At 29.7% G+C, this 26,483-nt stretch overlaps 1 protein-coding gene across 4 annotated transcripts in view; it reads right to left on the bottom strand.

Annotated features, from left to right (window-relative positions):
* LOC105845300 (uncharacterized) overlaps window positions 1–26,483 on the bottom strand; it is a 211,880-nt gene that overhangs the window by 66,528 nt on the left and 118,869 nt on the right. For 3 of the 4 annotated variants that reach the window (XM_065816628.1, XM_065816630.1, XM_065816629.1), the window contains 9 exons: window positions 20,734–21,222; window positions 13,521–13,559; window positions 12,868–13,356; window positions 10,291–10,779; window positions 7,785–7,823; window positions 7,095–7,583; window positions 2,346–2,834; window positions 1,281–1,319; window positions 625–1,113 (listed from right to left, as the gene is read on the bottom strand). In XM_065816628.1, the coding sequence (XP_065672700.1) occupies window positions 625–1,113; window positions 1,281–1,319; window positions 2,346–2,834; window positions 7,095–7,583; window positions 7,785–7,823; window positions 10,291–10,779; window positions 12,868–13,356; window positions 13,521–13,559; window positions 20,734–21,222 (3,051 nt within the window). The remainder of the gene's footprint in view (window positions 1–624; window positions 1,114–1,280; window positions 1,320–2,345; window positions 2,835–7,094; window positions 7,584–7,784; window positions 7,824–10,290; window positions 10,780–12,867; window positions 13,357–13,520; window positions 13,560–20,733; window positions 21,223–26,483) is intronic. The other variant, XM_065816631.1, reaches the window with a different exon arrangement.

Genomic DNA, 26,483 nt, shown 5'->3' with positions numbered 1-26,483 from the left:
TTTTCCCACAAAATGGCATACCACCCAGTGAGCTTCTGCTCATGGATGGTATGCCATTCTCAATTCATGTAAAACATTATTACATGTGACAATACTTTTAAAAGTGTAAAAAAAAGTTTGACTTAGAAAAACTTAAAAAAAAATTATCATAGAAACATTTTTTTAAATTTTGTGTATTTAATGATTTTATTCCATCAAATATTGGTAGTGGTGTAGTGGTAGAGCAATCGCTTCATAAGCAAGAAGTTCCAAGTTTGATCCCCACCACATTCCTCATAGTACCAAACTCAACATCTTTGATGGTGAATAACATTAAGAACTAATATTAAACTTGGGAGGTGAATAACATTAAAAAATAAACTTAGTATTTGTTTTCAGCAACATTTCCTGTTTCATGGTTAATATTCTGAAATTCCAAAATTCTTTAGATGAGTTAACATTGGTGTTCATAAACCAATGGTTTAATAATAATAATGAAAAAAAAAACAAATCTATTTTTAAAAACTTAAAAAAGAAAAGTTTCTTTCTATGTTTCAGCAGATATAGTTAAACAAAAATTATATATAATAATTATTATAAAACATAATATAATGCATATTAATAAATCAAAATGTTTGAACTTACCAGCATTCCCATTTACAATCCTGAGATCTTTAATTGAACCATCCTGTGCATTATACCATGGATCTGATGTATACACTTTGACATTTTTGAATGATTGTGGGTAAGTATTTTCAATGCTATGGATAATTTTTCCATTAATATACACCTGAAATGTATAAATACCATTAAGCCGCGTTTGCCATATTTTTATACTTGACCATTCATTGAGAGCAAGTGGTTCAGTAGTAATATTATAAGTTGGATTTCCATTAACTGCAGAATATATGTTCAATCTTCCAGAACCATCCTCTAGAAACCATATGCCTGGAATTCTATCACCATATTTTCCATTATTTTTTCTATTTGTCATATGAACAACATTTCTCAATTCAGATGAATACGAATTAGGTTTTAATTTAAAAGTAATGGAATACGCTTTTTCCAAAGATGATAATGTTGCAATTATATTGTCCTTTTTTAATATTATTTCTGATGAAAAATCAATGACATCTATAACAAAAGAAAAAAAATCAACATCTATAACAATAGATGAAAAAATTAAACCCATCTTAACACCAAAAATGAATGAAGTTGTTCTTTCGATAAAGTTTTTGAAAATAAAAAATTCAAGATAAATATAACCTCATGTTAAAAAGAAAAAATAGTTTTAGCCTTACCTGTTGTAACAAAGACAGCATTTGGTAAAGATTCATCTTCTAAATATTTTATTAAAAAATAATTTAATATAAATTATAAAAAAGGTTTTAATTTTTTTTATAATTATATTATTTTTATTTTTGTTCAAAATAAAAAAATCATAAAAATTAAATAAATTAAGTAAACTTGAAGTCATAAGTCCAACTTGCAGCATTTAAAGAAGCCATTCAACATTTAAAAAATGAGTTTTCACAATTCAACACCAAAAAAATGTTAAAAAATGACTTTTCACAATCAACACTTAAAAAATGTTTAAAAAAAATAAAATTCCACAATGAGTTTTCACAACCTTTTAAAAAATGAAATTAACTACATTTTTTGAGACTCACAAATTTTACTAAACTTAAAACTTTGCTTGCCAAAATTTGACATTTGTTTTACTAATATGTGACATTTGTCTTTTTATACCAAAATGTGACAAATGCCTTCCCAAAATTTGACAATTGTTGTGACAATATTTGACTGATAATTCAAAATTCAAATTTTCTTCATTCCAAAAATTGATTGTTGATTGGCCATTTTTACAAAAAACTTTCAACCTAATCAGAACATGATTTTAAATGAAAAAAACTAAAATTTTATTATGTATAAAAATGTATGTAATAAAAACTTCAGAAACCTTTAACACGGAAAGCCTATGGTGATGGTTAAACCTATGTAAATCTAAAAGAAATCTTTGTTAACATTCTATTAAATACAATTTTTTTTTTGCTTATTTAATAAGGAAACATTTTATAAAGTATCCAGTGCGACTAATTAATATTAATATTAAGAAAATGAAGATAAAGCTAACTATTATTCTATAATTAATTGGGTTTAAAAAAATAATTTTTGGATCATTTTATTTTGAATAAAATAGATAATTATAGATCTTGGTAATTATCAACCTAATTAAAGTCATAATAGGAATACTAAAATATTGGATTATCCAGAATATTAATTGACAGTTTCATGATCTGACAATAGCATGCTTTCTAACATAAAATATATTCATTTAATTATAAGTATATTTTTTCATGTTTTACCTGATTTTCCATTAACTATAGTAAGATCTTTTATGGAGCCATTTTGAGCAGGATACCAGGGATCTGAAGCATAAACCATAACATTATTAAAAGACTTTGGCTCTTTATTTTCTTCAGCAAAAACCTCTTCTCCGTTCAACTTTATGCTGTATTTATATATACTGTTTTCTAACAGCTGGCTAATTTCAATGTGAGACCATTCATTAAGAGTAACAGGTTTGGTTCTAAAAACTCTGTCAAGATTGCCACTTATTGGGGCAGATATATGAAGACTACCATCACCACTTTCATGAAACCACACTCCAGGAACTCTATCACCGTATTTTTTCATATCAGAACCAATAGTAAAATGAAGAACATTGTGAAAACCAGCAGAAAATGAATTTGGTTTCACATCAAAATATATTTTATAAATATTGTTTAACTTTGGAATAACTGCCACCAAGTGGTTTTTAATAAAACGTGTTTCTGTGTCTTCTATTAACTGCTCTGAAATAAAAAGTTTCTTATTTAAATCTAATATAAAAACTTTATAAATGTATAATTTATCATTTTTATAATGATAAATTATACATTTATAAAGTTTTTTTAATTTTTTTTTTTAATTTTGTTTGAATAACACACACACATATATAATATATACGTATAATATAATATATACGTATAATATAAATGTATAATTTATAATTTTTATAATGTTTTGTTTGAATAACACACACACACACACACACACACACACAAACACACACATATATAATATATACGTTGAAAATAAAACCACATGATTTTCACAACTTTAAGTTTCATGCTATTGTAATCATCAGGTGAAATACAAATGAGCAATTCCACGACCGTCTCACAAAAAATGAAAAAATTAAACGAAGCCAATATACATAGTACTATACATCAGTAGAAAGCTCTACTTTTCCTCTTTCATAAAATATATAGTTTGTTATAGTATGCCGCTATCATAAAAAATTATATGGGCTGAAACAGAAGGTAAAAATAGGCGTTTTTGCGATAATTTAAATCGTTTTTAATCGCCGAAGTTCAATTGAGCCTATAAAAAGTTCAAAAACTTTCTTGCTCATTGCAATCAGGTTTTTAGCTGCACTAATCATTGCTATTTATGATAAAAACATACTTATTGCCAGACGAATTCAGAATACCATTTATTTTAATCAAACGTTATTACCACTATTGTCACGCTGTGACATGTCACGCTGTGACAATTAGGGTACCAATAGTTTTATTTCTAAGACAACCAATAAAATTTAGGATTTCAAAATTCCAGCGCAATGAGAACTCTATCTAGTACATCTAAATAAATACTAACATGTTTAAAAAAATAATTAGCTCAAGTTATTTTTAGAATCTTTTTATGTCACGCCGTGACGTCACAGTGTGACAATTTTTTAACAAAATTTAAAACAATATTTAAAACTGCTTAACTGAAACTACAATTTAGTTATTATCAACTTTAATCAGGCAGATTATTGTGCAGTTAACTTTCTTTGGGTTTTCTACAAAAACTACAAAATATAGGTATGTTTTGGATAGGCAACATTTGCTCAGTTATTCTTGAGGCTCTGTTTTGGGATACATAGAGCCTCTCTGTAAAGGATAGTTGTAACTCCATTGGGCCTTGGATTTAATACGTCCATCTCCATAACTATTGTGTTGCTTTTTTTTAATCTTTCAAGGGTGTCTCTTACTCATGCTTAACGTCAAAGGAAATATCGTGAAAGGCAGTTAGAAAAATTTGACGAAAAAGTTTTTAAAGAAAAAGATTCAAAAAAGAGAAAATAAAGACAACTTGCTAAATTGGAGCCTCAACGAGAAAAAGAAAGGCATTGAAAGAGAAAGAGCAGACAAAAAATAGCAGAATCAAAATCTGTAGCTGTTACATCACCCTCTTACAAATCTTCAAGCACTCTTGGAAAAGCTGTTAAGAGAGCCGAATCAGCACTACCAAAATCATCCAGAAAGACGGCAAAAGTTGTACAAAAACTTTTAACAAAAATGAATGAAACCCCTAGTCCAGAAAAAATACTTAGTGAAAATGCATTAGATGCTTAAACTGTAAAATTGGTTCTTTATTTTTACCAGCGTGATGATATATCCCGTCAAGCACCCGGTAAAAGAGACACCATTGTGGTGAGATTAAAGAACAAGAAAAAACTGCAAAAACATTATTTGTATGTGAATGTTATTGAAGCTTATGCTGTTTTTAAATGTGATTATCCTGAAGAATCAGTTGGAAAATCAAAGTTTGCAAGTTTACGCCCATCACATGTTCTTTTGTCTAGTTCAATGTCAAGAAATGTTTGTTGTTGTCAACGACATCAAAATATAACTCTTATCCTTGAAGCCCTGCACAAGTTTGATTCAATTTTTCTATTGTATTCACATGAATTTCTTCTTAGCATTGTATATGATAGTGAAAAAGACATTTGTTATAATAATATGTGTACTACATGCAAAGATGCTGCAAAGTTTCATAATCTATATGTTTTGAATGAAATTGACAAGAATAAATGCATTACATGGTACCAATGGGGAAAAGTTGCAGATGGTAATGGAAAAGAATATATTAAAAAGATTAAAAAAAAGGGAATAGTTGATGATCTTTACAGCACCTTTTCAAAATCTTTAGATTCATTTCTTTGGCATTATTTTATTAAACAGAAACAATCAAAGACATCGTGATCATAAGATCCAACCTCAAAGTAAACCAGACACAGCCGTCCTTCAAGTGAATTTTGCTGAAAATTTTTCAACTTTGTGGCAAGATGAAGTGCAGTCAGCACATTGGTACAAGAAGCAAGTTACTGTGTTTACTGCTGTATTTTAGTACCAAAATTTATTCTCGTCATCTGTCATAGCTTCAGATGATTTAACCCATTCAAAAAAATTTATTCTTGTACTTGTTCATAATTTATTATCTAACCATATTGAATCAAGTGTTAAAATACTACAGATTTAAACAGACGAGCCAAGTAATCAATTTAAATATCGTTTTATTGCATCAGCAATACCCTGGTTGGAAGAGCAGCATGATTTAAAATTATTCTGGAACTTTTTTGCTGCTTCACATGGGAAAGGATTGGTCCATGCTATTGGTGGGACCGTTAAAAGAATAGCAACGCAAAAAATAATCCAGAGAAAACATATAATAACTGATGCCATAACTTTTTATGAAGCTGTTAAAAATGAGACTAATTTCAATGTCTATTTTGTTTCTATGGAAGATATTATAAATACAATTTAAAAATTTAAAATTGATGAGTTATTTACATAAACACCAGCAAAACCAGAAATATTTGCAGCGAACCTAATTAACAACAATAATGGGAAAATACAAATGCCATCCTATTCAAGTGCCAAGTATTTAGTCAAACAACTTATGTCTACAAATAAAATCACTAAAAAACTTTAAAACGTTGTTTATATGACAGCAATATAATATGGACGCGATTAGACACTGATATAGTATGGGCGTGTTCAGAAGATTACTATATAAGAACTATTTTTATGAAGATGAAATTATATATTTGTCTAATACCTCTCTACTAAGTTTTAAATTTATTAAAAACAGCCCATTTACCTGGTTTATAACTACCCAAATGTGTCTGGTCACGCTGTGACGTCACGCTGTGACATTTACCACTAGTTAATTAAAGGTGCGCCTGTTTAAAATTTAATTTAAAAAATGTAATTTAGCTATAAAACTTGTAAGAGTAATGTCTAAACTTTTTGTTTAATGCCAAGTTAATAATTCAGTTCATCTATATTAGCTGAATCACGGTGTTGATCTAAAAACTAAAAAACACTGAGAAAATATTGGTCACGCTGTGACGTTTTATATTTTCTTGCATGAATGAGAGGCCAATATATCCACCCAAATTTTTCTTCTTGTTTTTTGTAGCACCTATTATGAGCTAACTAAAAAGCAAAAAAAGTTCTTCTTATATCTATTTTAATATTAAAATATTAAAGGCTTAAGACAAAAAAAATGACGGGTGTCACGCTGTGACGGTCGTGGAATTGCTCAAATATAATTTTTTTTTAAAATAATTATATACAAATGGAACTAGTTACATAAAACTATACAGAAAAAACTATACAGAAAAACTATTGTTATAAGCGCGTGTATCTAATCTTAAGGTTTGTGGTTGAATGAACTTGGTCTATTCGAAATCCTTTGAATTAACCTAAAAAGAGTCTCTGCTTAAAATAACCCAACAAAAAAAAGTTTACTTTGTTTATATGAAAAAATAATAATTTTACTTTAAAAAAATTATGAAGAGTTACTGAAAAAATGTTACTGAAGAGTTGTAAAAATACAGAGTTGATTTGCAAATGTCATCACTAAAGTAAATTTTAATTAAGCAACCACAAACCTGAAGATTAGATACATGCACTTGTAAAAATAATTTTTCTGTATAGATTTTATGTATAGTTTCATGTAAGTAGTTTCATTTGTATATAATTATATTTGTATTTCACCTGATGATTAAAATACCATGAAACTTAAAGCTGTGAAAATCATGTAGTTTATTTTATATATTTATATATATATATATATATATATATATATATATATATATAAAAGTGTTTCAACATTATATGGTTTTTAAGCTTCAGCTGCTCAATATAGTAAAATTTCATTCTAAATTTTTGATAAATATATATTAAATATATAACAAATATATAATAAATCATTTGTTAGTAGTTGAGCAATTTTACCAACATTTCCATTTAAAATTCTTAGATCTTTAATGGAACCATCCTGTGCATCATACCATGGATCTGATGTATACACTTTAACATTTTTAAATAACTGTGGCTTGGTATTTTCAATACTATGGATCATTTTTCCATTAATATACACCTGAAATATATAAATACTATTAAGTCGCGTTTGCGATATTTTAATATTTGACCATTCATTGAGAGCAAGTGGTTCAGTAGTAATATTATAATTAGGATTTCCATTAACTGCAGAATAAATATTTAATCTTCCTGAACCATCTTCTTGAAACCATACACCTGGGTTTCTATCACCATATTGACCATTATTTTCTTTAATAGTCAAATGGATAACACTTTTCCATCCAAATGAATACAAATTGGGTTTTAACTTAAAGGTTATGGTATATGCTTTCCCCAATGATGTTAATGTTGCAATCAAGTTGTTTTTCTTCAATTTTTCTTCTGATGAAAATTCAACAACATCTATAATGATAAACAGCAAAAATTAAAAACACTTTTAACATCAGAAATAAATAATATAAATATATAATAATGTAAATAGGCTATAGATTAAAATATAAAACCATATACAATATAAAATCATATACAAGTAATTTTAAAAAAACATAAAAAATAATATAAAAAAAAGTAAAAAAACAAAAAAAATTTTCAATCGAATATAACCTTTTGTAACAAATATAGCATTTGCCACAGACTCATCATCTAAAAATAAGTACAGAAGTAAATGGAGGTTTCCTTTGTTTTTGATAAAAAATTACTTTATAATCAGATTTATAATAATGTATAATAGTATAATGATATTATAATAAGCTAGTAAAACACAGTTAAACCTACTAAAACAATGATGACCATGATGATGATGATGATGATGATGATGATGATGATGATGATGATGATAATAATGATGATGATGATGATGATTACCAAAAACTTAAACACCTCATTAATTGGCTAAGACTAGATTTACAAAAAAAATTATGCAACAGTTTCTGCCTCTTTTTTTAATTTTTAGTTTACTGGCTCTGAGGCCAGCTGATAGTAAGGTTACCCAAACTCTGTGGTAGCTATCAAAGAGACTGATACACTCTACAGTAGGGTGGTTTTCAGAAAAAACATTTTTGAAAAATATCAGCAACTTGCACCTTAATGTGTTCTATATGATAAAATAACACTGGATTTAAAAGTCTTTTTAATAAAAAATAATTTTAGGGGTACCCCAAGACTCTTTAATATTTATTGGGACCTTAATATTATCAAAAAATTAAAAAAAAAAGTCTATTTGGGTCTTAAATAAAGCGAAATTATATAAAAATTTCAAAAATAATCATTATTTTATTTAAAAAAAAATTATTTTAGATTTTACTAGAAAATTTTTCAACTGTAAATAAAAAATATGCGTTTTTACAAAGTTTTTTAGTTACATTTTTTTATCAATGTTTTGTTATAAAATAACTATTATTTTAAATTTTTTATATAATTTCTCTTCTTTTGAGAGCCAACATACTTTTGAAAAACTTTTTTTTTATTAAAATTAAGGAGCTATTAAATTTTCAAAGGTGTTGAGGCACCACTAAAAATATTTTTTATTAAAAAAACTCTTCAATCCAGTGTTATTTTATCATATAGAACACATTAAAGTAAGAGCTGCAGATGTTTTTCAAAAATATTGTTTTTAGAACAACTTTACTCAACAGCTTTATATAATATTAATGTGCGTGCATATGGCATATGGATGTAACATAACGTGCGTGTTGTACATGGATGGTATTCTTGTTAGTGTTTTTGGTGTGCATTGTTAAGGTCACATAAAGAGCCTTTTGTTACTACTTTAGGTCGATTAGTAGGAATAAGAAAACCACATAGCCTATTGCTTAGAGTGTTGTAATCCATCTGTGATTCAAATATTGAGATTGGCAAATTATTGCTGACCTCATTTTTCATAATTCCGAGGGCCGATTATATTTTTTTAAATATCTATTAATTTAAAATAAGAATAAAGTTCCTAGAAATATTAAACAAAATTACCCAAGAGCTGTGAAAAATTTGACTAAACCTTTTCTCTTTATACCTAAGATACATTGTTGGTGGTGACTTTTTCACAAAAATAACTCTCTTGAGAACAAACACCTTTTATTAAGGCAAGATGCAAAAAGATCTCTACAAGATGCAAAAAGATCTTTGATGCTTTCTGATTACTATAACTCATTTTTTATATCAAAAGTCATCACTTTTTAATTGCTTGGAACAGGCAGATAATCTTAAATGCCATTTCTGCTTTGTGACAGTTTGGGGTTTGTAGTGTCTAATGAACAAAACACTCTCTAAGAGAAATAAATACCAGTTGTTTACTGCTTTAAACTATTGCAATCTTGTTGATATTCATATATTGATGAATTCCAACACTCTAAATGAGTAACAGACTCTTTTCTTCTAATAAATGTCTAAACTCTTTTAGACAAAATCACTATATAAATGATGTTGCTGCCAAGCTTGAGCCTCAGCTTCATTATTGTAAAATCTTTTTCTTTTCAACAAGTATTACCACAGTCGCTGCTCAATCATCACATGTTCTACCAATCAAATCTAAATCTCATGTGGCTTGTAATTCTGTAAAATATCAGCTTGTCATTCTGCAAAATATCGACAGAAGTTGGCAGAAGACTTAGAAAATAAACAGTTATTTCCGCTTTTGACTGTTTTTATGCTCTTTAACTTCAAACTTAACTTTAACTTTATAAAAAATTTATAAAAAAATTTGAAAATTGATTGAAAAATTGGAGACAACTGTTTATAAAATATTATGTTTTAATTTTGTTTCTTAGCAACTATTTGTGCTTTAATTATTTTAAGGTCAAATATAATCACAATACCATGTATTTATATTTATGACACCATAGTTTTATTTATTAAAGATTTAATATTCCATTTAGCAGTACCTACATATATGCAGGAGTACCTATAAATGAGACCCTAATATCATTACATGCTGCAGTTTAAGAAAGATTTTCAAAATTTTAATTTAATGTAAAAACAATATATGATGATTTTTGAATGATTTTTCAGACATTATATTTTAATAATAATTTTGAGTTGAAATAATAAATTGTTATAAATAAAAGAAAACAATTTTTTAATGCAGAAAAAATATTTTTAAATCAATATTAATCACCTGGTTTTCCATTTATCATATAAAATTCTTTGATTAAACCATCTTGAGCAGGATACCATGGATCTGAAACATAAACCATAACATTGTTAAAGAACTTTGCCTGCTTGTTTTCTTCAGAAAACACATTTTCACCATTCAGTTTTATTGTGTACATATAAACATTGTTTATTAATTGTTGACTAATTTCAACATGTGACCACTCTTTAAGAGTAACAGGTTTTGTAATGAATACTCTATCAAGATTGCCATTTAATGCTGAGGAAATGTAAAGACTACCATCACCACTGCCATAGAACCACACACCAGGAACTCTATCACCATATTTACTATTATCAAAACCAACAGTAAAATGAATAACACTGTGCAAACCAGCAGAAAATGAAAATGGTTTCACATCAAAATATATTTTATAAATACTGTCCAGCCTTGGAATAACAGCCACCAAATTTTGTTTAACCAAAACTGTTTCTTTGTTTCCTATAAGTTGCTCTGAAATAAAATTTTATACATACATTATATATAATTAAATACAGTGAAGAGTAATGAATAATCAAACACAGTAAAAAGTATATCAAATACACTTGTCCAGTAAAAATATAAATAAACTTGTATAGTGTATTGAAAATAAAATACATTGATAATATAATGAATATACTAGAAAAAAAAGTCTAAACAATTTTCCTAATTTAAAAGTTTATGTATACACCTAGATATATAGATAGCTACATACATACATACATACATACATACATACATACATACATACATACATACATACATACATACATACATACATACATACATACATACATACACACATACATACATGCATTTTTGGACCTTTATAATATCAATATAGCCACCACTGACACTAACATATTGCTTAAGAAGTTATTTAGATAATATATTGGTGAGAGTGGGGTATTGGCGAACAGCTATGTGGGAATGCAAATTAAAGACACCAGTTATACAAAACTGATCATATTTATAGCTTATCTATTAGTCTAATTATTCAGTCACAAACCTTAAAAATTTTTTTTTGTAAATCTAATTAAAAAATAAAAATTTAGGGCAAAAATAAAACCACTGGTTTTGGAATTGCCCTATGTACGTGGGGTAATTCCGAACACGCAGTGGGTAATCACAAACACTGTTATCTAATAACAAATAAAATGTTAATTGCAATGACTAAGTGCAAAAATTATATTATGCAATGGCAACAACAAATGGAATGGTTTTATAGTTATAGTAGCTACAACATGAACAAGTAGCTACAACATGAAATTATCAGAAAAAGTGATCAAGGATCAAATTATTGTGAGCAACAATCACAGCTTAATTACACTACTGAACTTAGTATGGGATTCCCTCTCAGCAGGTAAAAAGAAATTGTCAAATATATTTTTCTATTATGCTGTTTTGACAATGTTCAGAGTTACCTTGTGTTTGCCATTACCCCACCCTCCCTTTATACAAAATTAAACATATCTTTGGAGGTTATTTGTCCAGTTAGTCACGGCTAATTTATATAGAACTATAAAAGTGCAAAAAAGAATATATGTACACTCCACTTTTCCATACTTATTTAAGTCAGTCGAATTAACTACACTGCGATTATAGCCACATCAGTCAATTTATGTATGCATTGATTATTATAATTGTGTGAAACTATAAAAAATTTAAATAATAAGTTATAATTGAACAATATATTAGTTAAAACATATAAAATTAAACATATAAAACATTGAATAACACATTAGTTAACACAAAACAAAACTTTTTAATGAGACATCAAAATTCGCTCCTTATACAAGGCTTGAACCCTCAACCTTTATTAGCCGCGCTTCGATATATGCATTTATAATCATCCACAACTCTTCGCCAACATATTGTCTTCTTAAAAAAATTAGAAGCCTAAATATTTTTTAAATACAAATAATTTTTTTTTGTCAGCTTTTTATATGTATGCGCATACAAATAATGACTTTCTAAATAATATTAAATGATAATGCTTAAAATTTATGTGTTAATATGTATTCATTACATAACTAAAAGCAGTATAGAAAATAAAAATAAAATATTATTGTATTTAAACCAAAAAAAAAATTTAGGGGAGGAGGGGGGGAAGGACAAGGGTACAAATTTGTTGCTAATTTTACAAAATACTACACCAAAATAATGTTTTTCAAACATACTATTATTTTTTTAATTGTAAAACTTCAAAACATTGTATTAAACTCATGTATTAAACTCAAACAATGGAAGCTCTAATTAGAGAAGAGAAAGAGAGTTGTAACATGTGTGTGTGTGTGTGTATATATATATATATATATATATATATATATATATATATATATATATATATATATATATATATATATATATATATACATATATATATATATATTAAAAAACAAGTAACCCTCTTGACTGTAGTAACCCTTTAGCCTAGAGGTGATAAAGATAATTAAAAAAGCATAAATGCAAGCTAATTGGTAAATCATTTTTACAATTGCAGTTTAATAATAAAGCACTTTTGGTAAATATAAATCAATTTAGAACTGTAAGTGTACTCACCAACATTTCCATTCACAATTAAAAGATCTTTAATAGAACCACCCTGTGAGTCATACCATGGATCTGATGCATACACTTTCACATTATGAAATGATTGTGGTTTTGTATTTTCAATGCTGTGAACAATATATCCATTTATATGCACTGTGAAAGTATAGATTCCATTAAGTCGAATTTGAGAAATTCTGATACTAGACCATTTATTAGGAGGAAGAGGATCAGAGGTAAAAAAAGAATCAACTTTATCACTGATTGCAGAAGCAATTATCATTTTTCCTGAACCGTCTTCATGAAAAAATACTGCAGGAATTCTATCACCATATTGATCTTTATCTTGTCCAATGGTTAAATGAATTACACTTTTCAATCCTTGTGAATATAAGTTGGGTTTTAACATAAAAGAAACTGAATATACTTTTTCCAAAGATTTTAAGATTGCAATCAAGTTGTTTTTGTTAAATATCATTTCATGAGCTTTTTCAACATAATCTTAAGAAAACCAAAAAACAGATTTTATATAAATACTTTGATTTGAAAATCGAACTTTATTTTAAATCCAAAATAATTAAAAATATTAACAACATCGAAATTGAAGTTTTTATTTTAATCAAATAAATCTTACCTCTTATGGCAAGAAAAACATTTTAACTTACCTTTTGTAGCAAGCACAACATTTGGCAATGGTTTAGAATCTAAATTTAAAAAAAAATTATAAATTTGAGAATTTTTTTTTCATAATTCAGTTTATATAAATATAAATGAATAAAATAATCCCAATCATATCTATCGATCTACATATATATATATACATACATATATATATATATATATATATATATATATATATATATATATATATATATATATATATATACATATATATATACATATATATATATATATATATATATATATATATATATATATATATATATATATATATATATATATATATATATATATTTAATACAGAGAAGAACAAGGAAACTTGGACAAAGAACTTAATCCGGTTTTAAGCACCATCAAGGAGAGGCAAAGTGGTTATTTACAAAGTCTCTATGTGTGAAAAGACTCGCATGGCCCAGAAAAACCAAGTCATTAAACGCTTCAAATTTCATGATGAGATTGAAGCATCAAAGAGCAAAACAAAGCATAACCCAACACACATTGCAAGACACCTTTTTGTTACAATCTCGAAGGTGTCTTTCTATGGAGCAGCAAAGGTGTGCCGCCAGCTTTCTGGTGAGGGCATTGAAATCCCAACCCCATGCCATTCAGCAATATACAAAGCTATATACATAAGGGCAGCTCAAGTGAAGAAATACTTGATAAGCCTGCTTCAACCGGAGAAATGGAGGATGTGCTTTGACAGCAAACACATTAATAGCTTTGAATTTCAGGAAGTGATCCTCAAAAATGAAGCAAAAGAAGTTGACTGCGCTCAAATTGAAAGATGGGAAAGCCCAAGAAATTGCAGAAAGACTTCACAGTGTGTTAGTGGAATTTAATCTGTGGGGATCAATTGTGATGATTGTTGCCAATACAAGAAGATACTGACAAAAAGGGGTTGTTGCTCAGCTGCACCAAATGTTTGAAGAGAAAGATTACCACAAACCAAATTCATTTGTTGCCAACACCATGTGCTGGATTGCATTTTTCCTGATGTCATGGACAATGAGCTCAATGGATTAACTAAACCACTAAACATCGAGTACTTCTTTGTGAAGGATTTGATGAGCAATAATAACAAATTGAATTCAGCCTTTAGCAACGGTAAAAATGAGATTATGGAAACAGGTGGCTGGAGAGACAACATGAAGTTTCTCTAACAACTCTCACTCGTGCTATCCCTCACCACACTGAGATGAATGAGATACCCTTTGTAAAGTTTCAGCAGATCCCAAACAGCAATGCACGCTGGAACTCTTGAGCCATTCTAATCCTTCTTGCATTTATTCTGATGCCTGAAACCTGTAACAGGCTTCGTGAAATCTGTTCATTCATTTCCTACTCATTGGCTGACCATTGGTTAACCAGTCAATTTTTCCGCACTGAAGATTTCCATGAACTATCTGCAGAGATGAATGACTATCCAAAAGCTCTCAGATGCTTGCAAAACTACTGGAAAACATGCGAACCTCCAATTAACATTGCCAAAAGCAACCAGTGCTGTGAGCATGCGATCAAAGTTTTGCAAAACCTGTTTAACTCCTGTCACAACAATGACTACCTCCCCCCAAGATTCATCCTGTCCAATAACATTATCATAAATAATTGAATTCCTTGTGTGTTTGATGACCTGATAAAATGTTGCATATATGTGACTCTAATGCTTGTGTTCCTTTTTGTAGCTGCTTAAAGAAATCTCAAAAATCAAAAAAGCTAATAAATAAAAATTTTAAAATTATTTCACCTTGAAAGTAAGCTTTTTTTTCTCTAATCTTTAATGAAAATTCATCAAATTATGATACAGGGAAATGAGGTTGTAACTACTTATATAATATTGCTACTCAGAGCTTCATTTGTTACAACAATCATTAGGCAATTAATAAAAAGTTCTTTGTTTAGTAGCCAGGGTTATTGTTACTAATAATTTGTTTTTAGTTAATTTTGTTAATAGTTATGAGATAGTTATATATATTAATGTTTGATAAAAAAAGGTGTTTATATAATAATGTATGTGCACTATTTATATATTAAAAAATATAAATATAAAAATATAAAAGTACGAATTATATTACGAAATATATTACAAGAGCTGTATATTTGAATAATTTATTAGCAAGCTTAAATATGTATAAAATTAAAATAAAAATTTAACCGTTAGTGGTTAGTTAGTTGTGGCACTTCAATATAAGTGCAATTAGCTTATTTAAAAAATGCTCAGGTTTTGGATAATTATATAATTGCAAATTTCTTATATAAACATAATCGGGTTCATTTGGAAATATTTGAGTAGAAGGGTACAGACATTAGAATAGACCGTGTGAATGTGGGGGTTTTTGTTAAGTTTATTTTTCAAATCCTAAACATTTGATAAAGTGCTGGACTTTATATATTTAAAATTATTGAATGATGATTTGTGATTATATCTGATTTTTCGCTCACCCTCCATTAAACTAATATAAATGGGTTGGGCTAGTTTTTCGCTGCAATGATACATTTCTATATTATAAATTTATAGATAATATTTGTGGATTTACATTTTTCCACTCATGAGGCATTTTGCCTTATTTTGACAATTGCTTTTTAGTTCATTATTTTCAATTTTTGAAAAAAGTTCTATTTGCTATGTTTTTGATCATTTTTTCAATACTTTCAGAACAGTTCAGAACTTTTACAGTGTTTCGATTAAAGACTAGTAATAGAAAATTATAAGGGCAAAAACTTATAATATTTTTTTTTTTTTTTTTTTTTTTTTTTGTTATTCACCTCCTCAAGGCCTAGAAGGCCACTACAGACGAGGAGGCTACTTAATAGTGGTTATAACCCTCTCTCAACTCTATAACTCCGAAACACGAACCTCGACGAACAAGGCCGCTGCGCGGAGAAAGAAGTTGAGCGCGGTACTACCAGGGACGTGGTGGGAATTGAACTTGGAACCTCTCGCTTATGAAGCGAGCGCTTTACCACTACACCACTACCGCATATAGCCCTATGTTAGTTTTTATAATTATCTCAAATAGCTCATTGAGTATGCTTGAGGAAGTTAGCAGTTTTGCTACATAAAGTTTTCTTTATGGTATTTTAAAGTAAAGAATGGAGGTGATATTTCTAGGCATTCTTTTTGGTAACTTAAATTTATTTTTGAAAGTATTGGATGGCATTTAGGTTGACAAATTTTTCTAAATAATCAGATGATTTTATATAGGTTTTTTTATTTTTTACATTTTCTTACATTAGTATATCTAGTAGACATTTTGAATAGATTGCTGGTTTTGTCAGCAAATACAAGAACATTATAACGTTATAACTTTAAAAATAAAATTATGACCTTTTATTATTCTTTGAAATTAATTGTTTGTGCTTAATTTATACTTTATATATATATAAATATATATATATATATACATATATATATATATATATATATATATATATATATATATATATATATATATATATATATATATATACAGAGTGCGTCAGCTATTTGAGAACATCGCATAATGTCATCATTTCTTTATGTTACATTAATTTATTTTTTTTTTGCAGATAATTAAAAATGATAGATAATAAACTAACACAAGAAATGAAAAGACATGCTGTAATTGTAGCATTAAAAGCAGAGTATAGCGATTTACAAATTGCACAATTTCTTAAAGTCACCCAATCTTTTGTTCTTAAAGTTCGCAAGGTTTAGAAGAAAATGATTGTAATCAAGCTGCTAAACATAAAAGGCACGAGCAAGTGTCAGACACAAATAGAACACCTGAATTTATTCATCAATTTCAGAATATTGTTGACAAGAGCCCCGAAAAGTCAAAGAGGTCCATCGCAAAAGACCTGGGTGTTTTAGAAGCCACAATTCAAAGGACTGTTCATGAAAATCTTAGCTACAAGTCTTATGTAAAAAGGAGAGGTCAGTTTATGTCCGAGACCACCAAAGCAAATCGTTTGATAGGCTGCTAAACAAACTGAAACATCCTGCTGAGCAAGGCATGCTTTAGTTTTTTTCAGATGAGAAAAACTTTGATCAAGATCAAAAAGTAAACAGAAGAAATGACAAATGGCTGTGTGATGATCCTTGCAAATTTCCAACAGTCATGCACACAAAATTTCCTGCAACTGTTATGGTTTTGGGGGTTGTTAGCAACAAAGGACATGTGACGCCACCACAACTCTTTCCACAAGAACTAAGAGTCACTTCTGCTGCTTACATTAAAGTCTTGGGTTGTTAAGCCTTGGATCGATAGAGTAAGAAATGGAAGGCCCTGCATTTTTCAACAAGACTCTGCACCAGCACATAAGACTCAAAACACTCAGGGATGATTAGCAGACCATTTTTATGATCACATCACTCCAAACTTGTGGCCTCCAAACTCTCCAGACCTGAATCCATTGGATTATTATGTTTGGGGTGTCATTGAGAGAAATGTTAATAAACATCCCCATAACACCAAAGATTCTCAGAAAAAGCTATTGTCTGAGTAATGGACAACATAGATGAGGGCCATCTCAAGCACGCTTGCAGATGGTTTAGGTCTTGAATCGAAGCAGTTATTGAAGTAGAGGGGGATTTCATTGAATGAAATTATTAAGCAATAGTTTACTTTATATTACTTATATAATTGATTTTGATTAAAAATATGTTCTCAAATAGCTGGCACACCCTCTATATATATATATATATATATATATATATATATATATATATATATATATATATATATATATATATATATATATATATGCATATATATATATATATATATATATATGAATATATATAGAACCCTTAGATGTTGTCCGAAAGTTTTTTCGATATTTTGTTGACAAAAAGTAAAAATTAAAATGCAAGACCGGAATTTTTTTTTTTTAATAATGATAGACTGCCTGCCCCAACCAAACCCTCAGTCGATGTAGCAGCACTCCCTTGCGGGTCAGGCTATTTGTCATTCGATGTAGCAGCACTCCCTTGCGAGTCAGGCTATTTGTCAGTCGATGTAGCAGCACTCCCTTGCGAGTCAGGCTATTTGTCAGTCGATGTAGCAGCACTCCCTTGCGAGTCAGGCTATAAGATAGTCGATGTAGCAACACTCCGCGCATGATTTACAGTAAAAAAAATAAAAATAAAAACATTTTATTAAAAAAAATAAAAATAAAAACATTTTATTAAAAAAAATAAAAATAAAAACATTTTATTAAAAAAAATAAAAATAAAAACATTGTTTATATTGTTAAAAACATTCAAAATGTTTTAAAAACATTCAGAATGTTTTTAAAAACATTCTGGTCAATTAAATTTGCGTTTTTGTGGTTTTTTTAAAAAACGATTAATTTGTAATTAAATTAATGGTTTTTACTTTCGTCCAACACGGAAATGTTGGACGAAAGTCAAAAGTAATTAAAAGTGACGTATGTGTTGGCGTAAGAATCACTTTTTTCCTTCCGCTCTTCCTAAAGCCAACAAACTATAGAACTATATATATATATATATATATATATATATATATATATATATATATATATATATATATATATATATATATATATATATATATATATATGCATATATATATATATATATATAACAAAATAAATTAAATTAGTCTTTTAAAAATAAATTATGCTAAGTTAAAAACCAATTAATGTTAAAATAATAAAATATCTGATTAATATATCTGAAAGGTTGGGGGAGGAGGGGGAGGGGGAGAGAGGGGGGTTGGAAATGTAATCTGTATTATGCCAGTATATCTATTTTAATATATTATTATCACTTATCGGGTGGACAGGAAAAAATCTGGTCAACTTTAAATTGAGATTTCTTTAAAACCACAAATGTTTTTTATTGCTTTAATTTTTTAAATTAAACATTACTTTCTTTAATTATGTTGATAAACTATTGTTTACAAATCAATGATTTGCAAAATATTTTGGAAACAAATTGAGGTGCTTTAAAAAGTTGCGAACTTTTTTCGCAAAAATCTATAGACTTCATAATGCTTGATTGCTAAACATACAAATGTCCCAAAATCTACAGTCTTAGATATTATAAATAAGTTTAAGACTACTTGAAGCGTTGAAAGAAAACCTGGAGGTGGAAGAAAGAAAACTTTATGTAAATACAAAAAAGGTATTAAAGATATAGACAGGTATATATTCAATTCTCAGTTCAATAGCAAAAAATCTGGACTAGTCACAGCGAGATGTCAACACTCGAAACTCTTAACGAGAAACTCAACACTTTTTGTTCTTATAAAAAAAAATACTGAAAAATACTGGAATTAAAGTATTTCATAAGAAAAATAAACACAAGAGATGTTTAAAAGGTGAAATTAAAGGAATTCAACATACAAAGAAGTTGGTTATAATGACGGATAAAAAAAAAAAACGAAGTTGAAGACGATGAAACATTTTGCAAGGCGGATTTTTCACAACTTCCTGGTCAACAATTTTACTATGAAGAACAAAGATAAGCCTGCTAATGATCAATTTAAATATAATTAATGAGAAAAATTTGCATCCAAGTTCTTTGTATGGCAAGCAATTTGTAGCTGTCATGTGCAGTCCTCTTATTTTTTCATTGAGAACACCTTGACTGCCGATCTCTACATAAAAGAATGCATCCAAAAAAGACTTTTACCATTTATGAAAAAACACAAATACCTATGTCTCTTTTGGCCAGATCTTGCTGCTTCTCACTATTCTAAAAAAGTTCTACAGTGGTGCAAAGACAATAATGTAAAAATTGTACCTAGAGCGCAAGATTGAAGATTTTTGGGTAATAGTTAAAGGATTTTTTGTAAGACAGGTAGAGTAACAAAAAATAAAAAGGACTTCCAAAAAAACGGATTAATGCTGCCAATAAGTTGAAAAAAGAAAAAATCTGCAAAATGATGGCATTAAATCTCAATTTAAAGTTGACTGGATTTTTCTGTGTCCACCCAATGGGGTGAGACACAGAAAAATCAGATGTAATTTTAATTGTACCAGCTAAACTGTTTATTTTAAAACACAGCAATAACAAACAATAATAAAGACAAATTATCGTGCATCTATCTTGCCATCTCTATATCACCACCACCATTCCAACAAAGATTTGTTTATTACTTTCAATTTATTAATTTCCTTTAATTTAATTATCACAGACTTTTAAATAATGGATTCTAATTTTAAGCCTAAAATAACTATTAATTTATTTACCTGATTTTCCATTTATAATAGTAAGATCTTTAATTGAGCCATCTTGAGCAGGATACCATGGATCTGAAGCATAAACTATAACATTATCAAAAGACTTTGCCTGCTTGTTTTCTTCAGAAAACACTTTTTCACCATTCAGTTTTATTGTGTAGATATAAGCATTGTTTACTAATTGTTGACTAATTTCAACATGTGACCACTCTTTAAGAATAACAGGTTTTGTGATGAATACTCTGTCAAGATTCCCATTTAATGCAGAGGAAATAAAAAGACTACTATCATCACTGCTATGGAACCACACTCCAGGTATCCTATCACCATATTTACTATTATCAGAATCAATAGTAAAATGAATAACATTGTGAAAACCACTAGAAATTGAAGTTGGTTTCACATCAAAATATATTCTATAACTACTGTCCAACTTTGGAATAAATGCCACTAGGTTTTTTTGAACCAAACCCATTTCTATGTCTTCGATCATTTGCTCTAAAAAAAAAAGTTAAAATATCTTAATGGTCATATATTTTCAAAAAAAATAGGATGCAGTTATTCTGCAGGCATAAAGATCATAAAAGATTTTTGAAACAATTACTCTGAATTTTTGTCAATAGTATACAATTTTTTAAAGATAAATATTTTACTGATTTATTATACTTCATAATATTATACTTTATAAATAAGAATAAAATGGTTCTGAATGCTATTCAGAAGGAGAAAATTTCTAGAAATTTGTTAAACAGAAATAAACAAAAACAATAAGAACTCAAAAAAAATAAAGCAATTGCAAAAAGAGTCAGGATGCAAGTCTACCTATTTTTTTTTTTTAACTAATTCCTGGGCTGCATACAACCAATAAGTTGGGATTTGAACATGTACAAATACAATGCGGTAGTGAAAAAATACAATGCAGTAGTGGTATAGTGGTAGATCGCTCGCCTCATAAGCGAGAAGTTCCGAGTGCAATCCTCACCACGTCCGTGGTAGTACTGCTTTTAAATTGTTTCTCCATGCAGCGGCCTTGTTCGTTAAGGTTCATGTTTTAGAGCTATAGAGTTGGGAGAGGATTGTAACCACTACTAAAGTATCTTCCTTGACTTTGATTGTAACCACTATTAAAGTATCTTCCTTGACTCTAGTGGCCTTTATTGTCTTGGGGAGGTGAATTGAAAAAAAATTTAAAAAAAAAACAGTGAAAAAAAGTTGTTAAAGAGAAAGAAAACGGTTGAGAGAAGACTTTACCAGTAAACAAAGAATGTTGTTAAAGATAAAAAAAACGGTTGAGAGAAGACTTTTTTTTTTTTTAAACATCTTCGCTTCCAACAAGGCTGCAAGCAGCCACTAATTAAAGTTGGAAGTTACTGAAAGAGAAAAGATGAAGATTGTAGAGCAAGATAATGATTGACGAATGACTTAAGAGATTGCAAATTATATGATTCAGGAAAGCAAGATGAAGGAAGCGAATTCCAAAGAGCTGATGCTCGAGGAAAAAAACTAGACGAATAAGCATTTTTGGAGCAGAAAAAGGATGACACTTAATTGAATGACGAGTAACACGAGAATGAATTATAGTAGATGGCACAAGAGACGCTAGCTCTTTAGAGCAGTGCCCATTATAGTATTTGTAGGAAAGAGAAAGAGAAGCAACATTACGACGATGTGATAATGGTTGGAGGTTGGCTGCAAGAGCAGGTCCAACAATGTTTACAATGCGTTTTTGCACCTTGTCTAAAAGAGAAAGGGCATCATTAGAAGATCCGCCCCAGATATGGCAACAGTATTCCATACAAGGCCGGATTTGAGATTTATAGAGATAGAGAATAGAATCCGATCTTAAAGATGTTGCCGGATACACCATAAAAAGAAAGCTTATGGAGAAGACCAATATGCCAAACTTTATCAAAAGCTTTTGAAATGTCAAGAGCGATGGCCTTAACCTCTTCACCTTTATCTAATGCACGATAAAACCTGTCAGTTATTACTGTTAGCAAATCAGCTGTAGAACGAGAAGATCGAAATCCATATTGATGGTCAGAAAGTAAATTATTAGATTCAAGATGAGAAATTAAGTGTTTGTTAAAGATTCAAAAACCTTGCTTATGATAGGAAGAAGACTTATGGGACGGTAGTTAGACGAATCGGATCGCTCTCCAGAATTTTTGAAGATAGGGATAACAGATGCCGCTTTCCAGCAGGCTGGAAAGCAAGACTCTGATAAGCACTTGTTGAATAGTTTTGAGAGTATAGATGACAGCTCCGGAGAACACTTCTGCAAGACAATAACAGGTATGTTGTCTGGGCCACAAGCTGTAGAAGAGTCTAGGCAGGAAATCACTTTAGATACAGATGCTGGAGTGATATGAATGTCAAGCAATGGATCAACCTGTTTGTTGGCAATATCAGGTAGAACGCAACTAGTGGAATCAAGAGATGATATTGATGAAAAGTTTTTAGCAAACAATTCAGCTTTGTCTTTTGGTGACAAAGTCTGAACCATACAAGAGAGGTGGAATTATAGATTAGCCCTTATTATTGATATTATTAAAGATTCTCCAGAAGTCACGAGAGCCTAATTTTTGAGATGAGATACGAGATTTCATGAACTGAGAATAGTGGGTTTTGGCGTTTGACAAAACCTTTTTACAATTGTTTCTAGCAGTAATAAACAGACGTCTGTTTTCTGGAGAATTGTTTTGCTGATAAATATGGAAGTAACGGTTTCGATTGGCAATCGCAGCAGCACAGTGTGAAGAAAACCATGAAGAAGAATGAGATATTAGTTTTAGAGAAATCAAACTGTGATCAGAAGCACCTAAGGGTGAATGTGGAGAAACTGAGCACTGACTAGGATCAGAAGCAAGACATAAGTCGAGTAGAGAAGGTAAATGATTCGGGTTGTCTGGAAAGCGAGTTGGAAAGTTGACTATTTGAGTTAGGGATTGAGAAAGGCAAAAGTTGTGGGCTTTAATGCCTGCCGAATCACTGACACTAGAGCCAAGCCATTTAGAGTGGTGAGCATTAAAGTCACCGACAACAACTATATTAGCTGATGGATAAAGAGAGAGGGCTTGGTCAATATGATCAGAAATAACGTCAAAAAGTGTGCAGTCTTGAGATGAAGGAGAGCGATATAGAACAAAGAGAAAGGCAATAGAGTGAAGTGGTGCTAAACGAAAGCATATAAAAGAATTGTCTGTGGATTCAAACCTAGTTTCACGACAAATGGGTGAATTCTTACGAATGTAAATGCCGAGGCCAAGCATGTGACTATTGGAGTCTTTACGAATTAGAGGAAGATAACCATCAACACTAAGATCACAAGATGAGACAGCCGAACTCAAATTAGTCTCACAAAGAGCAAGTAGGTCTGGTGAACTTTGCAAGAGATAAGACTCAACAGAAGAAAAGTTACTTCGAAGACCACGAATATTGGTGAATGATAGGTTTAGAGAACTTGGTGATGATGATGGTTTTTTGTGTTTTATAGTTTTTGGTACTTTATTCATTTTTAAATTAGATTGAAGAACTTGACTCGAAGCATAGATAGTACTCAGAACACTGTTTAATAGCCCAAGCAATCGCCTCATTACTACTAATAAACCCTAAGCCGTAACAAAGGGCTCCAAATGTGGCCTCCGCAATGCACACCAAAAGTACAAATAGGGACACCATCCATGCGCAACATGGCACTGTTAATACTTTGATATTTTTCAGCTGTTGATGGAATCAGCCTCTCTGAGAGCTACCACAGAGTTCAGGAAACCTGACTACCAGCCGGCCTCAGAACCATAAAACTGAGTTTTAGAGCTGTACCCTCATTAGGAGATAATAGAATGAGTTGCCTACTCATAAAAACAGAGACACAAAGCAAAACCCATGCATTGAGTCAAGAAGATCCAGCATTCAACATCCTAAATTGGAAACAATGTATTAAAATATATCTGCACCAGCCTAATAGATAAAGAAGGGGTGCGAGGCTGGTCAACAGATAGAATCTGTTTACCCCTTAAGTCTTTGCCTCGGAGGCCTTCTACAAGACAGTAGCTGGGTGTATTTAACATCTGCCCAAGATGAGTATTTTTATCGAGACACCATCTCTAGCCTTTACTCAACCAAGAGCCCCAAGGCAGGGGGTGTTTTAAATCGGAGTTGGCATCTCCTAGCCTTTGCCTAAAAAGGGGTATCCTACAAGGCAGCAGGACATGAAGCAGATTGTACTGGGTTACATGTTACCAGTAGCAGGATAACCTGATCTGACTGAAACCTGATCTCACTTTACCAGTGAACAAAGAATGTTGTTAAAGATAAAGAAAATGGTTGTGAGAAGACTTTACCAGCGAACAAAGAATGTTGTTAAAGATAAAGAAAAGAGAGAAGTTTCAAAGAGAAGAGAGAAGACTCGAGTTAAGAGAAGATTCAAAAAACTGTAAATTGTATGAGTCAGGATGAAGATGAAACATGAAGATGGAAGAGAGTTCCAAAGCATTGATGTGTGAGGAAAGAAACTAGATAACAAAAAATTTTTAGAGCATGAAGAGACAGATACAGTAACAGGATCAAGCAAGAATAAGATTGGGTCTAGAGATAATAGAGCATTTGGATAATGGAACTAGAGACTCGTTTTAGCAGTGACCATGATAGTATTTGTAGAATACAAAAAATGAGCATGGGAGAAAAAACTAGACCACATTTCCAATACATTTTTGGAATTTGTCGAGAAGAGAATGGGCATCTTAAAATGAGCAGCCCAATATGATGACATATTTCTACTTCCATCAACCAAAACTCATTCTTACTTGACTCAACATTTAGCTAAGTCACATCCTTTTACTGTATCTATCCCTGCATGCTCTAAATACTTTTACTAATCTAGTTTTTTCCCCGGCAGTTTAAATAAGAGTTTTGTAGAGAATGGGATTATAAGGGAGTTAAAAATTAGGGAGTTAAAAAATAAAAAGAACATTATGGAGCATTCGAGTTTGTTGTTAAAAAATAATGAGTTGGAGTCTGAGGTTTTCACAAATGTTTTTGAAAAAAAAAAAATTTATATATATCTATATATCTATAATAAAAACGTAATGAAACGTATTTATTTAAGATTAGCTACAAACTTTCTGTAAATGACATTGACTGTAAAACAACTTGTCTTAAATAAAGAAGAGAATGAGGAAGAAATTAATATCAAAAACAAGAAATATAAATCATAAATTTGTCTGAGTTTGAAATAAATAATTGAGTTTTGCAGGAGTTAAGATTCACAAGCCACTGCAAGTCCCAGGCTGTTACAAAAGATCAAATTCAAGATTGATTGCCTGTTCAAAACAATCAATAATTGATGATTTTTTGTCATGACAGGAGTATATATTAGTGTTGTCAGCAAATAGAGCTTTAGATATATGATTATGAGGAAGATCATTAACAAAGATAACAACATTTTTGTCACAGCCCATAATCATAATGTTCCAGACAACATTACTGTCATAGTCTTACAAATGTGTTTTATAGAACACTTTTGTAAGTCTATGATAAGAATTTTAATGTTAATGACACTGTTGAAGATTTTCCAAAAGTCTCTAGAATCTAACTTAGATAAAATATAAAACTTAGTAAACTGAGAGTATTGAAACTAAGCAATACACGGATTTTTTGCAATATTAAATAGACATTTTGTTCTCAAGAGAGTCGTTCTTTCTTTTTGAAATTTGAAAATTTTGAATTCTTTTGAAATTTGAATTTGAAATTTGAATTTG

The sequence above is a fragment of the Hydra vulgaris genome, chromosome 13 (genome assembly GCF_038396675.1).
Source record: "Hydra vulgaris chromosome 13, alternate assembly HydraT2T_AEP".
Lineage (NCBI taxonomy): Eukaryota > Metazoa > Cnidaria > Hydrozoa > Anthoathecata > Hydridae > Hydra > Hydra vulgaris.
The sequence above is the reverse complement of the archived record's forward strand: the minus strand, read 5'-3'. Positions and strand labels throughout refer to the sequence as shown.